Genomic DNA, 14752 nt, shown 5'->3' with positions numbered 1-14752 from the left:
CCGGGAGGCTGCAGAGGCGGCCGTCCGAGCCCCGAGCCCCGGCCGGCTACTGGAGCGCGGCGGCGACGGGCTCTCGGCACCCCCCGCCGCCCCCGCCCCTTACCTTAAGCACTCCCTCATCCTGCTTGGGACTGATGTCCACCCCCTCGAGAGGCAGCGGCGCCGACTGCGCTCCGCTCTCTGCAGCCTTCGTCTCCTCTGCGGTCATCGTGCCGTTCCTCGGGCAGCGGGCGCCGGTCAGTGCGCGGCTGTGCAGGCGGCCGGCCGGGGGCTCGCGCACCTCTGCTCCGGCGCGGGCGGGCGCAGGAGGTGGGTCGTGGGCGGCCGGGGGAGCGATTGGTCCCACCGCCGCGGAGGGAGGGGCTGGGAGGAGCCGGGCGGCCGCGAAGGACGTGGGGGGAGAACTTTCTAGAGACGGCGGCCGGTTCGGGCTCTGGCGCTCAGGGCGCTCCTGCGAAAGGTGGTTTCTGGTTCGTTCCTCCCGCCGGCCGCCTGGCCCCGCCCCGGTCCAGGGACCCTCGGACTCCCGGGCCACACCTCTCGAGCTGAATGCAGAGAGAGCGGAGAGCGTTACCCGGGCGCGCAGGGCTGGGGAGGCGACCGGGTGTCCCCGGAGCGGGGCCGGCGTGCGCCTGGGGTCGGCGAAGTGCTGCGAGCTGCCCGTTTGCAGGAAATGGCCCGCGTGGTAAAGGGGCCTTCCCCGACAATAATAAAACTGAAAACCTAAAAACTGTTTCAGCTCACGAAGGAAGCCATTCCACCTTACTGAAAGCCCATGGGAAGAAATATTTTCTTAATACTGGGTTCCAGGTAATTCTGGACTTCCTGTGGCAAGCGCGTCTGCGCGGTGGGCCAACGCACCGCAGCGCCTAGATACCCAAACAATAGCCTTTTGACAAAAGGGTCCGTGTAGGGAGGGTCTTGATTTTGCTTTAGCGCTTAACCCCATCATGGCATAGCTCCTGAGGCGTGGTATCAAATAGTTATCGGCTGCATGAATTTGTATTCCAGTAATAATAGAAACTTTGTTTGGAGCCCTCGCTCTGTGCTTGGCGCCGTGCTGTGTGCTATGCAAACTGTCCTGTTTAGGTAGGCAACCAAAAGGGCTATTGCAGATGAAATTTTAATACCATAACGTAACTGGGAATTTCATCGTAGTCTTTTCTGTTGGAACTCGGCCGGAAAGGGATGCAGGAGAAAACTGTTTCTTCCAGTGATTTACAGCAAATGTGTTTACCCTTGACTAAGTCTCGTTGGCTGGCTGGGGATACCCTCAGAGGACATGGGGGGTTGACTCACTAGAGGCTGTCTATTTCTTTTCTACACTGTCCTTAGTAGGGTGAGAAGTAACAGTGCCAAGGCCTTCCAAAACGCCAGGGGACAGGGATGGTGGGTAAGGTGCTGGCTTGTTGCCTTGGCAGTTACGTGGCTGTTGGCTCCTGCACCTGTGTTTGGCTGATCTCTGTGTGTGTGCTGGTTTCTTTTGATGCGGGGCCCCTGGGTATTATCTGACAGAACAAGTTGGGATAGGAAAGGAAAGTTCCCTTTGGAGTAATGCTTTTCTGCGTCTTTTTCTTCGTTGGAAGCAAACAGTGTAGGTATGTCTTTCAGTCTGTCAGCACATATTAATTGAGCACTGAAGATGTGCCTGCTTTTGCACGAACACATGCTGACAGTAGAAAGAGCATATGCTTCAGAGTAAGCAAGGAATTGGGTCGCCCACATGGTAACCGATTTGGGGCAGGTTATGGGGATGGTAACATCTATCAATGAGGGTAGTTGTGATGGTTACAAAGAGGGAGTGTATGTCAGGTATCTAGGCCAGTGCCCACCTTCAAAAGGGTGGTTAGTAAATGATGGTCATTATTCTAATGCGATGAGTGTGTATGGTGAGATAGGGACAAAGTGCTAAGAATACAGAGGGCTGTAAGAGGGGAAAACCCTGTGGAGGGGAAAGGGGAAGGACCAGAGGGAAAGGTTTCCAGGGAGGAAGTGCTGTGCTCATTCAGTCAATGAGTGGTTGAGGGGCTGGGAGATGGAAGGGGGTGGGGAGGGGGCAGTAGGCAGTGGGTTCTTGGATCCTAGAGCAGGACCTTATTGTTTCTAGAATTTTTTTCTAGTTATTTACATTATATTTTTCAGATTGTAAAACTTACAGTCAATATAGAAAGTATACACAGGTGTTTTGTTCTTTCCCTCCTCTTCCTCCTGCCTTTCCCAGCCCGTTTAAATTAGTATTCCCATTAAAGATGTTTAACAACATACAGTAAGCCCCCTACATACGAACGAGTTCCGTTCTGAGAGCACATTTGTAAGTCCAGTTTGTTCGTAAGTCCAACAAAGTTAGCCTAGGCACCCAACTAACACAATCGGCTATATAGTACTGTACTGTGATCGGTTTATAATACTTTTCACACAAGTAATACATAAAAAACAAACACAAAAAAATAAAACATGTTTAATCTTACGGTACGGTACCTTGAAAAGTACAGTAGTCCAGCACGACAGCTGGCACACAGGGGCTGGCACCGAGTGAACAGGCAGGAAGGGTTACTGACTGGAGGAGGGAGAGGAGGTGGGAGATGGTAGAGCTGAAGGGTCGCCAGCAACAGGAGACGGAGGAAGCTGTAGTGTCACGGCTGGCTGACGTTGGTGGACCGCACCTTCACAGATTGAAGGCTCGTGTGTAGGGGCCTTACTGTATTTGGTATCATCAGTCATCCACAATCCTCCCGGAACTCCCCCTTTGCTAGAGGAAGACAGCACCCCCCCATCATCCACCTTACTCTGTAGATGACCCGTGCTGTGGTTAGTTTTGTTATTGCCAGAATGAGCCTGCGGGAACTCACGTGGTACATCTCCCTAACGCCAGGCCCATCCCTCAGACACGAAGACCCTTTTTTTAATTTTCGGCTGTATTGGGTCTCTGTTGCTGCACGTGGGCTTTCTCTAGTTGCGGTGAGCAGGGACTACTTTTCGTTGTGGTGCGCGGGCTTCTCATTGCTGTGGCTTCTCGTTGCAGCACGCAGGCTCAGTAGTTGTGGCTCGCGGGCTCTAGAGCGCAGGCTCAGTTGGTGTGGCGCATGGGCTTAGTTGTCCCAAGGCACATGGGATCTTCCTGGACCAGGGATCGAACCCATGTACCCTGCATTGGCAGGCGGATTCTTAACTTCTGTGCCACCAGGGACGTTCCCAGGACCCTTGGTTTTAAACCCCTTGTTTTTAAAGGTGCTGTTTTGACCTTCTTAGACTGACAATCTTCTTAAACATTAAAATAATTATGTAATACTCAAATAGAATGTGAGATGACTATGTATGTGTGTATATACATGCACATACACATGTTATGTAACATAGCAGCATAATGAACTTTGGGAATATACCACCCAACCTAAGAATTAGAACATCACCAATATGATGGGTGTAAAAATGTAATACCAGAAATGTTAAGGACACTCATCATTTCTTGCCACTTTTGGTGTCTGTGGACTGAGAAAACAAACGATACTACTGACCAAAACAGCTACTACACGTTTCATAAAACATTTATTTACTTATTTATTTTAGAGATTACAGCTCCATTTTCATGCATTTGAAAAACAGTAGACTGCTATGTGGGGTCTGCACATAGTGGAGACCTGAAGCTTCATCACTGAACACACCATGGGTCACTGGGTGAGTTTTCCTCACCTCTGAGATGGGAATCATGATAGTGTCTATGTCACAGGATTAAATGGTAAATTATTATGTGTGAAGTACTTAACGCAGTGCATAGCAAGAAGATGAGCGGTAATGAGTGTGTGTGCCGTGTTTTATTTGTTCAGCCTGTTGATTGCTGGAGTATGGAAATGGAAGACCCCACAGTTCCCAGCGCTCAGGTTGCAAGCTACTGAGTGGTCTGGACAAGGGTTTGAGCCATTGTTTCCAGAGTAGTGCTTCTTCCTGATGTTATATCACATCTGTATTTTTTTCTCTTTAACACTCAATGATGAACCTGACTATCTAATATACTAGCTTTGATATTTTGTCATTCCAGCAAGTCTGGGAGCCTTGTGAAGGTAAAGACTTGGTCTTAATATTTCCTTGGGCTCCACTGTTATCTGAGCTCCGTGGGGTGAGGAGGTTGGGATATTTGGTGGTTGTCCTGCTGAAAGAAAGTCGTTTTTCCCTTCTTTTAAAAAATAAAGTCTAATTTCCTGCTTCAGACTAATACATATTTTTGTTTTGCTCCTCGGGGCAATAAAAAGTAGCCCCAGTCTTCATCCTTCTGCGTTTGTGGATGAACTGAAATTTGGATTTGGCCTCATTCATGGGAGGGTCCAGTAGCCAATTGCCTATTTCAGCATTGTTTTCAGCCTCCCCAAACTTGTGTGTGATCAAAGATCACATGTTTGTCCAGGTCATCATATCTAATTAGCATAACTAGAACTAGGATTGCCTTTTGGGAAAAATCTTGCCCTGCATCCTCAGTTGAGAGTAAATGTGTATGTAATACGGTAAATAAATCGTGCTCTGCAGTGACCTCAGGAACAACCCAGCAGCTCTTACTACTGAGACATTAAGACATTATTGTTCCTTCAGTATAATATCAAACTTCTGTTAAGTGGTCTGCTAATCTTTGTAAACGATTAAATTGCAATAATAATAATAAAAAAAACTTGTATGAAAGTTCAGATTTACTCTTGTATCCCAGAAGTCCCTTCTGAGTTGGTAACATCAAGCTTTAGTCAAATATTGACTTTAATATTTACCGTTTCAGCATTTAGCCAAAACGTGTACTCAGAGCACCTCTGAGTTTACCCCTTCCCATGGGCCCTGCAGGTGGGTTGTTCAGCAGCCCTTCTCTCCAGATCAGCCTCCTCCAGGGGAACTATTCTGGTATTTCCTTGGGCTGACTGCCTCAGCTTTAATTTCCTCCTGCGTTTCTGGAAGCCCTAGCCAGGGGTGGGAGTATTCATCCAGATTCCTGCACAGACCAGACAGAGAGAGTCTCACACACCTTCGTGGAGGGGTAAGGGGTGTCTATTTTTCTTAAAGGGGCTCTGGATTTGCCACGGGCTTCACTGATCAAGCACTTGACCTCCCAATATCCTCTTCCTTTCCCGTGGAGAACAGCCCTCAGCCCCTGTCCTCAAGATTTGCGCCCACTGATGCTTGCCGCCATTACTTCCTATAAGTGGCCAGTTGGTGTGCAAAGCTGTTTATTGAGTAGGTCGGGAGGCTTTGAGCCACGGAGTGGGTGGCGGCTGCTGGGGCCATAGGGCATGGGCCGACGTGCTTTGGCCGCAGGCTCTCGGTCCCTTGGGGTCCTGGGGCCGAGAGTCGGGAGCGCACCCGCGCTGGGCACTGAACTCAGGACTGTAGGGCAGTACTGCACTTTCTCTCGGTGACAGCCCTCCCTGTGGCTTCGGATTTGTTCCCATAGCAGGTGCTGAGTTGAGTGGGCAAGGCCGCCTGCGCGCTGGCGAGGGTCGCCGGGCTCAGGCCCGGGCTGTGGGCGCAGCTGCCCCGAACTTCTGCCCCAGGGACGCGGCCGCAGGCGGCTCTCGGCCCTGGACGGAGGGACGGGGGACTCAGGGACGGAGGGACTCGGGACTCAGGGACGGGGGGACTCAGGGACGGAGGGACTCGGGACTCAGGGACGGAGGGACTCAGGGACGGAGCTCGGTCTCATCAGCCGGAGCGGGGCCTGCGCCTGAGGCTTCTCTGGGGGCTCGGGGCTGGGTCGCCGAGAGCCTTGTGCGCGCCCCGGCCTCCGTGCCCACTGGTGCCCTCTGGGGGCCCCGGAGCGGCTGCCTGGCACGCGAGAGGGGCTCAGTAGACTCGGGAAGAGGACAATTCCGGAAGGACAGTGGCCCGCCCAAGGCCCCGCCCCGGCGAGGTGGCCAGCGAGGCCCGCTCCCCGGCGGCCGGTCTTCGGAGGACTCGAGTGACTAGGTCAACCGCCCCGAGCGCAGGACACCTTCCCGGCCGGCGGGGAGAGCGCGCGCCCGCGGGGGACGCGCAGCCAGGCGCACGCCCGGTTCTCGGCAGCAGGGCCTGCTTTTCCGCCCAACTCTTTGCACCTTAGTTTTTGCTTGTACCTGTGTCATTGGGATAATATCAGCGGCCGGCTCTTTGGGAGCTTTTATACGTGCTGCTCTCGGTCTTCACCCCGCCTCCCCTCCCACCCCTCCCCGCTTCTCGCCTCCTCCGCCCCCTGGAATCCGGCGTATGGGCACGTGACCTGATGTTTGAACCGCGATTTTGGTTAAGACCGAGCTTGATGAAACGTACCGGGTTCATTTTTATCTAAGAAGAAGAGACATATTTATTGAGCACCTGCGAGGGCGCCGGGTCAGCCCGAGGGACTGTGGGTGCGTCGTCTGTGAGGCTGTCGTAGCCCCTTATGGCATAGACACGGAGAAGTGAGAGCAAAGGAGAGACTGCGGCTGTCGGTCTGCTTCAGAGTGCAGGGCGGTCGGGTGTGTGGCGGGGAAAGCGTTCTGGGAAGGCCTCACAGAGACCCAGAGCTTGAAGAAGCTCTTGAAAATGGATAATATCTTATTTGTTTATTTTTAAAAAAGATATAACATCACGAGTGAAATAATGTCACTTGCAGTAACATGGATGGACCTAGAGATTATCATACTAAGTGAGGTAAGTCAGACAGAGACAAATATATGATATCACATATGTGGAATCTAAAAAAATGATACAGATGAACTTATCTACAAAATAGAAATAAACTCATAGACATGCAAAACAAATTTAAGGTTACCAAAGGGGAAAGGGGGTGGGAGGGATAAATTACGAGTTTGGGATTAACAGCTACACACTACTATACATAAAATAGATAACCAAAAAGAACCTACTGTATAGCACAGGGAACTATCCTCAATATCGTGTAATAACCTATAATGGAAAAGAATCGGAAAAAGAACGTATATATATATATATATATATATATACACACATCTAACAAATCACTTTGCTGTACCCCTGAAACTAATACAACATGGTAAATCACCTATACTCCAGTAAAAAAAATTTTTTAAATAAAAAATTTAAAAAGATACAACAGGGGCTTCCCTGGTGGCGCAGTGGTTGAGAGTCCGCCTGCCGATGCAGGGGACACGGGTTCGTGCCCCTAACCGCAAAAAAAAAAAAAAAAAAAAAAAAAAAAGATATAACAATAAATATATCTTGATAAAGTTTTACATAGGTATGTACCCCCCTAACTACCAGATCAAGAAACAGAACTTGTCAGCACCCCAACAGGCTCCTGCATGGCCCCTCCCAGGCAGTAACCATCCCCAAGAGTAACTGCTATTCTGACCTCTCCCAACAGATTAGTTTTGTCTGTTTTTGAACATCATTCAGAAGGAATCATGCAGTATATACTTTCTGTGACCGGCTTCTTTCATTCCACATGACGTCTGTGAAATTCATCCACTGTCTTGCATATAGGAGTAGTTCATTACCTTCCCTTGCTATATAATACTCGATTGTGTGACTATACCACAGTTTCCTTGTCCATTCTATTGATGATATTGGGGTTGTTTCCAGTTTTGGGCTATTACGAATAAAACTTTTTTTTTTAAAATTTATTTATTTATTTTTGGCCGCGCGAGTTCCTCACTGTTATGCGAGGTCGCGGTGAGCGGGGGCTAGTCTTCGTTGAGGTGCGCAGGCTTCTCTTGTTGTGGAACACGGGCCCTAGGCACACTGGCTTCAGTAGTTGTGGCACACGGGCTCAATAGTTGTGGCACTAGGGCTCAGCCGCTCCTTGGTATGTGGGATCTTCCCGGAGCAGGGCCCGAACCCATGTCCCCTGCATTGGCAGGTGGATTCTTAGCCACTGTGCCACCAGGGAAGCCCCACGAATAAAACTTCTCATGCACATTCTTGTACATGACTTTCGGTGGACATAAATGCTCATTTCAGTTTGGTATATACCTAATAAATGGAACTGCTGGGTCACAGGGTTTTTCTTATATTTAGCTTTAGCAGATACTGCCAGTTTTCCAGAATCAGGGTGTCAAGTTACACTCCCACCAAGAGTGTATGAGTTCCAAGTTGCTGGACATTCTTACCAAAACATGGTATTGTCAGTACTTTAAATTTTATCCCTTCAGGGGGATGTAGTGCTATGTAATTTATATTTGTTGATAGTTAACACATTTTCATATACTTATTGGCTATCTGGATATAGCCTCATTTGTGAAGTACTTACTCAAATCTTTTGGCCTATTAAAAACTTGTATTGTCTATCTTTTTGTTATTAATTTGTGGAATTTCTTTATATATTATAGATACAGATACATTGCAATAATCTTCTGGTCTGTGGCATGGCTTTTCACTCACATAATGGTATATTTTTTTTAATGTTTTTTTAAATTGAAGTATAGTTGATTTACAATATTGTGTTAATTACTGCTGTATAGCAGAGTGATTCAGTTATGCATATATGTACATTCTTTTTCATATTCTTTTCCATTCACATAATGGTATTTCTTGATGAACATTTTAATTTTAATGGAGTTCAATTTATTAATCTATTTTTTATGGTTAGAGATTTTCTTTAATAGACTTTATTTTTTAGAGCAGTTTTAGGTTCAAAGCAAAACTGAGCAGAGACACAGAGATTTCCCACATACTCCCTGCCCCCGCGCATGCATAGATCGCCCCCCACGCCATTAACAACATCCCTCATCAGAGTGGTACAATGTGACAATCGATGAATCTACTTCCACACATCAAGGGCACCCAAGGTCCATAGTTTATATTAGGGTTCACTGTTGGTGTGGTACTTTCTGTGGATTTGTACAAATTTATAATGATGTGTATCTATCATTATAGTATCATGCAGAGTAGTTTTACTGTCCTAAAAATCCTCTGTGTTCTGCCTATTCATCCGTCTCCTCCCCGCTAACCCTGGGAAACCCCTGATCTTTTTACTGTCTATAGTTTTGCCTTTTCCAGAATGTCATGTAGCTGGACTCATACAGTATGTAGCCTTTTCAGACTGGCTTCTTTCACTTAGTTATACGCATTTAAATTTCCTTCATGTCTTCTCATGGCTTGATAGCTCATTTCTTTTTAGTGCTAAGTAATATTACGTTGTCTGGGTGTACCACAGTTTATACATCCACTAAGGAACATTTTGGTTGCTTCCAAGTTCGGAAATTATGAATAAAGCTGTTTTAAATGGCTGTGTGCAGGTTTTCGTGTGGACATAGTTTTTGACTCCTTTGGGTAAATACCAGGGAGTATAACTGCTGGATTGTATGATGAGTATATGTTTAGTTTTGTAAGGAACTGCCGAACTGTCTTGCAAAGTGTTCGTTTTGCATTTCCACCAGCAACAAATAGGAAATCTCCTTCCTGTTGTTCCACATCCTTGTCAGCATTTGGTGTTGTCAGTGTTCTGGAGTTTGGCCATTCTAATGGGTGTGTAGTGGTATCTCAATGCTGTGTTCATTTGGTTTTCCCTGATGACATATGATGTGGAGCATCTTTTCATATGCTTATTTGTCACCTGTATATCTTCTCGGTGAGGTGTCAAGATCTTTTTTTTAAATTTATTTATTTATTTATTTATTTTGGCCTCACTGGGTCTTAGTTGCGGCATGCATGTGGGACCTAGTTCCCCGACCAGGGATTGATCCCCGGCTCCCTGCATCGGGAGCACGGAGTCTTACTCACTGGACCACCAGGGAAGTCCCAAGGTGTCAAGATATTTGTCCCATTTTTTTGATGAGATTGTTTGTTTTTTTACTGTTCTGTCTTTTTAAAAAATAAATTTATTTATTTATGTTTTCATGGGCCCAGCCGCTCCGCGGCATGTGGGATCTTCCCAGACCGGGGCACGAACCCGTGTCCCCTGCATCGGCAGGCAGACTCTCAACCACTGCACCACCAGGGAAGCCCCTATGTTTATAAATTTATTTTATTTTTTTTGGCTGTGTTGGGTCTTCGTTGCTGCGCACGGGCCTTCCCTAGCTGTGGAGAGCAGGGGCTACTCTTCGTTGCAGTGCACGGGCTTTTCATTGTGGTGGCTTCTCTTGTTGCGGAGCTCGGGCTGTAGGTGTGTAGGCTTCAGTAGTTGTGGCGCACGGGCTCAGAAGTTGTGGCACATGGGCTTATTTGCACCACAGCATGTGGGATCTTCCCAGACCAGGGATTGAAACCGTGTCCCCTGCATTGGCAGGCAGATTCTCAACCACTGCGCCACCAGGGAAGTCCCTACTGTTGGGTCTTAAGTGTTCTTTGTGTATTTTGGGTAACAGTCCTTTATCTGATGTGTCTTTTGCAAATATTTTCCCCCAGTCTTTGGCTTATCTTTTTACTTTCTTGACACTGTCTCTTGTAGAGCAGACTTTTTTTTAAAAGTCTTTATTGAATTTGTTACAATATTGCTTCTGTTTTTTACGTTTTGGTGTTTTGGCGGTGAGGCATGTACCGAGGCATGTAGGATCTTAGCTCCCTGACCAGGGATCAAACGCACACCCCCTGAATTGGAAGGTGAAGTCTTAACCACTAGACCATGAGGGAAGTCTCCAACATCTTTAATTTTAATGAAGTCTAGCTTATCAATCCATTTTTTCATGGATTGTGCCTTTGGTGTTGTATCTAAAATATCATTGCCAAATTCAAGTTCATCTAGATTTTCTCCTATGTTATCTTCTAGGAGTTTTATAGTTTGGGATTTTACATTTAGGTCTGTGATCTATTTTGAGTTAATTTTTGTGAAAAGTGTAAGATCTGTCTAGATTCATGTTTTTGCATGTGGATGTCCAGTAGTTCCAGCACCATTTGTTGAAAAGAGTAGCTTAGCTCCACTGTATTGTCTTTGTGAAAAATCAGTTGACTAAAAAAAAAATCCGTTGACTATATTTATGTGGATCTATTTCTGGCCTCTCTTTTCTGTTCCAATGATGTATTTTTCTATTCTGTTGTCTTGATTACTGCCACTTTATACTAAGTCTTAAAGTCAGGTAGTGTTAATCCTCCAGCTTTGTTCTCCTTCAATATTGTGTTGGCTATTCTGGGTCTTCTGCCTCTTCAGATAAACTTTAGAAGTTTGTCAATATCAACAAAATAACTTGCTGGGATTTTGATTGGGATTGTATTGAATCTATACACCAAGTTTGGAAGAACTCACATCTTGACAGTTTTGAGTCTTCATATCCATGAACGTGAAATATCTCTCCGTTTATTTAGTTCTTTGATTTCCTCCGTCAAAGTTCTGTAGTTTTCCTCATATAGATCCTTGTACATATTTTGTTAGATCTATACCTAAGTATTTCATTTTGCTTTTGGATTTTCTGCATAGGTGATCATGTCATCTGTGAACAAAGAGTTTTACTTCTTTCTTCTCAATCTTGGGTTAGTGATTTTACATGTGTGTCTTGTTTAAAAAAATCTTTGCTTATTCCATGGTCATGAAGATATTCTCTTTTTTGTTTTTATTTTTCAAAATGGACGCTTTTTTTACTTTCACATTTAGGTCTATGATCCATCTCAGATTAAAATTTACATATAGAGCGAGGATTGAGGTTTATTTTTTTTCATATGGATGTACATTGACCCAGTACCATTTATTGAAAGACTATCCTTTCCCCACTGAACTGTGGTGGCTCCTTTGTCGTCTATCATGTGTGACCATATATTTATGCCTGTTGTGGGCTCTTTTTTTTTTAATGTTTTAAAAAAAATTTTATTTAATTTTTTTGGCTGCGTTGGGTCTTCCTTGCTGCGTGCGGGCTTTCTCTAGTTGCGGAGAGCGGGGGCTACTCTTTATTGTAGTGTGCGGGCTTCTCATTGCAGTGGCTTCTCTTATTGTGGAGCACGGTCTCTAGGTGTGCGGGCTTCAGTAGTTGTGGCACGTGGGCTCAGTAGTTGTGGCACATGGGCTTAGTTGCTCTGCAGCATTTGGGATCTTCCCGGACCAGGGATCAAACCTGTGTCCCCTGCATTGACAGGTGGATTCTTAACCGGTGCACCATCAGGGAAGCCCCTGTTGTGGACTCTTCTGTTCCATTGGTCTGTTAATTATCCTTGTGCCAATAACTTGGCATCTTAGTTGCTGTAGCTTTAAAATAAGTTTTGAAATCCAGTTTTGTCCTTCTGTTTCAAGATTGCCTTGACTCTTCTAGGTTCTTTGATTTTCTGTATACATTTTAGAATCACCTTGTAAATGTCGTTAAAGAAATCTAGGATTCTGATTGGGATTCCATTGAATTTACACATCAAATTAGGGAGATTTGACATCTCAAAATATGGAGACTTCCAGTCCATGAACATGATCTGTTCTTCCATTTTTATTGGTATTCTTTCATTTTTTTCCACAATGTTTTATGTTTTATATTTTTCAGTGTAGAGGCCTTGTGCATCTTTTATTAGATTCATTCCTAGGTATTTTTTAGTTTGGGTGCTCTTTTTTTTTTTTTTTCTATACTGCAGGTTCTTATCAGTCATCAGTTTTATACACATCAGTGTATACATGTCAATCCCACTCACCCGATTCAGCACACCACCATCCCCACCCCACCACGGTTTTCCCCGCTTGGTATCCATACATTTGTTCTCTACATCTGTGTCTCAGTTTGGGTGCTCTTATAAATGCTATTTTTGAAAGTTTATTTTCTAACTGCTTATTGCCAGCATATAGAATGCACTTGATTTATTTGTTTTTATTTATTTTAATTGTGGTAAAATATACATAACACAAAATTTATCATTTTAACCATTTTTAGGTGTATAATTCAGGGGTACTAAGTACTTTCAAGTTGTTGTACAAACATTCAATTGATTTCTTTTTGGTAACAGCCTTACTGAGATAGAATTCAGATACCATATAATCCACCCATTTAAAGTGTAGAATTCAGGGAATTCCCTGGTGGTCCAGTGGTTAGGACCCAGCCCTTTCACTGCTAAGGTCTGGGTTCGATCTCTGGTCGGGAACTAAGATCCTGCAAGGCACACAGTGCAGACAAAAGTGTACAAGTCAGTGGCTTTTCGTATATTCACAGAATTGTGCAACCACCACTACAGTCCATTGTAGAACATCTTCGTCACCCCGTAAAGAAATCTTGTACCTTTTAGCTGTCATCTCCCAACCATCCTCAGCGCCCAGCCCTTGGCGACCACAAATCCACTTTCCGCCCATCTATCCCCCACCCCACGTTTTTAGACTTAATTTTTATTGGAGTCTAGTTGATTTACAATGTTGTGTTAGTTTCAGGTGTACAGCGAAGTGAATCAGTTATACATATACATATATCTGCTCTTTTTTAGCTTCTTTTCCCATGTAGGTCATTACAGAGTACTGAGTAGAGTTCCCTGTGCTGGACAGTAGGTTTACCCCCTTCTTAGCTCACAGGTATTTAAGAGTTTGAAAGAATGGCTAGAGCTTCATCTCTAGGCATGAGTAAAGCTGTCAGAATTCCTGCAGACATCTTACCTGCTCCTGGACTTCCACTGGTCTTTTAGACACTAGTATTGTTTTGTTTATCTGCCTGCTTTTTAGCTCTTTTTCTTTCTTCTGTTCTGTTTCTTACTCATGAAAGAAAGAGGTGTATATGTGACACCCACCACTCTCCCTCTCAGGCCCTCAAGGCGAACAAAGCTGCTTCTCCTGTTGGTGGCTTCCTCCAGCCCCATCGCATGTCCTTCTCTGTGGTGTGCCTTTCCCTGGGTCATTCAGCTGCTGCTTGAAAACACCTACCTTTCCCCATTTCTATTCTCCAATTTTTCTTTCTCTCATGCAAGTGATTTTTAAAATCAGCACTACTGAGGTATAATTTACATGTGCTAAGTCCACCACTTTTAAGCGGATAGTTCAATGAGTTTTGACAAACGCCCATAGCCATGCAACCACGACAACAATCAGGATGTAGAACATTTCCTAAATGTATCCCCCAGAGTTCACTTACGCACCTTCACAGTTAATCCCTAGCAACCCTCCTCCCTGGGCCCTGGCACCCACTAATCCGTCTCTTTTTATAGTTTTCCCTTTTCTAGGATGTCATGTGAAAGAACTACACAGGATGTCTCTTCTGTGTCTGGCTTCTTTCACTTAGCGTAATGCTTCTGAGTTGTACCTGCATTGTGGTGTGTACGTTGTTGTGTGCGTTGGTAATCTGCTCTTTGTTTATCACTGAATAGTGTTACGTTGTGTGGATGGACCACAGCTTGATGATCTATTCACCAGGTGAGGTTTTGGGTTGTTTCCAGTTTGTGGCTACTAGGAACAAAGCTGCTAGAACATTCTTGTACAAATCTTTTTTTGGAGGTATGTTTTCATATTGTGTGCTTACCTAGGAGCAGGACTGCTAGGTCACATGGTAATTATATGTTTGACTTCATAAAGAACTGCTAAGGTGTTTTCTAAGTTGGTTGTACCCTTTTGTACTTCCACCAGCAATGGATGAGAGTTCCAGTTGCCCTGCATCCCTACCAACACTGACTGGTCTTTTAACCATTCTAGGGGTTATGCAGTAAAATATCATTGTGGTTTTATTATTTTTTTTAATTAATTAATTTTTTTTTTTTTTTTTTTTTGCGGTACTCGGGCCTCTCACTGCTGTGGCCTCTCCCGTCGCGGAGCACAGGCTCCGGACGCGCAGGCCCAGCGGCCACGGCTCACGAGCCCAGCCGCTCCCCGGCATGTGGGATCTTCCCGGACCGGGGCACGAACCCGTGTCCCCTGCATCGGCAGGCAGACTCTCAACCACTGCGCCACCAGGGAAGCCCCCTAATTTAATTT

General features: G+C 45.5%; 1 protein-coding gene across 1 annotated transcript in view; it reads right to left on the bottom strand.

Annotated features, from left to right (window-relative positions):
* The window catches only part of FKBP4 (FKBP prolyl isomerase 4), an 8391-nt gene extending 7967 nt beyond the window's left edge, over positions 1–424 (bottom strand). Inside the window, exon 1 of the mRNA XM_024733436.1 lies at positions 104–424. Within this exon, the coding sequence (XP_024589204.1) occupies positions 104–208 (105 nt within the window). The 5' untranslated portion in view covers positions 209–424. The remainder of the gene's footprint in view (positions 1–103) is intronic.
* Between the last annotated feature and the right edge of the window lie 14328 nt (positions 425–14752).

The sequence above is a fragment of the Neophocaena asiaeorientalis genome, unplaced genomic scaffold (assembly GCF_003031525.2).
Source record: "Neophocaena asiaeorientalis asiaeorientalis breed wild unplaced genomic scaffold, Neophocaena_asiaeorientalis_V1.1 scaffold150, whole genome shotgun sequence".
In the NCBI taxonomy this organism is placed as follows: Eukaryota; Metazoa; Chordata; class Mammalia; order Artiodactyla; family Phocoenidae; genus Neophocaena; species Neophocaena asiaeorientalis.
Note: the sequence above shows the minus strand (reverse complement) of the source record. Positions and strands in the feature narration are given on the sequence as shown.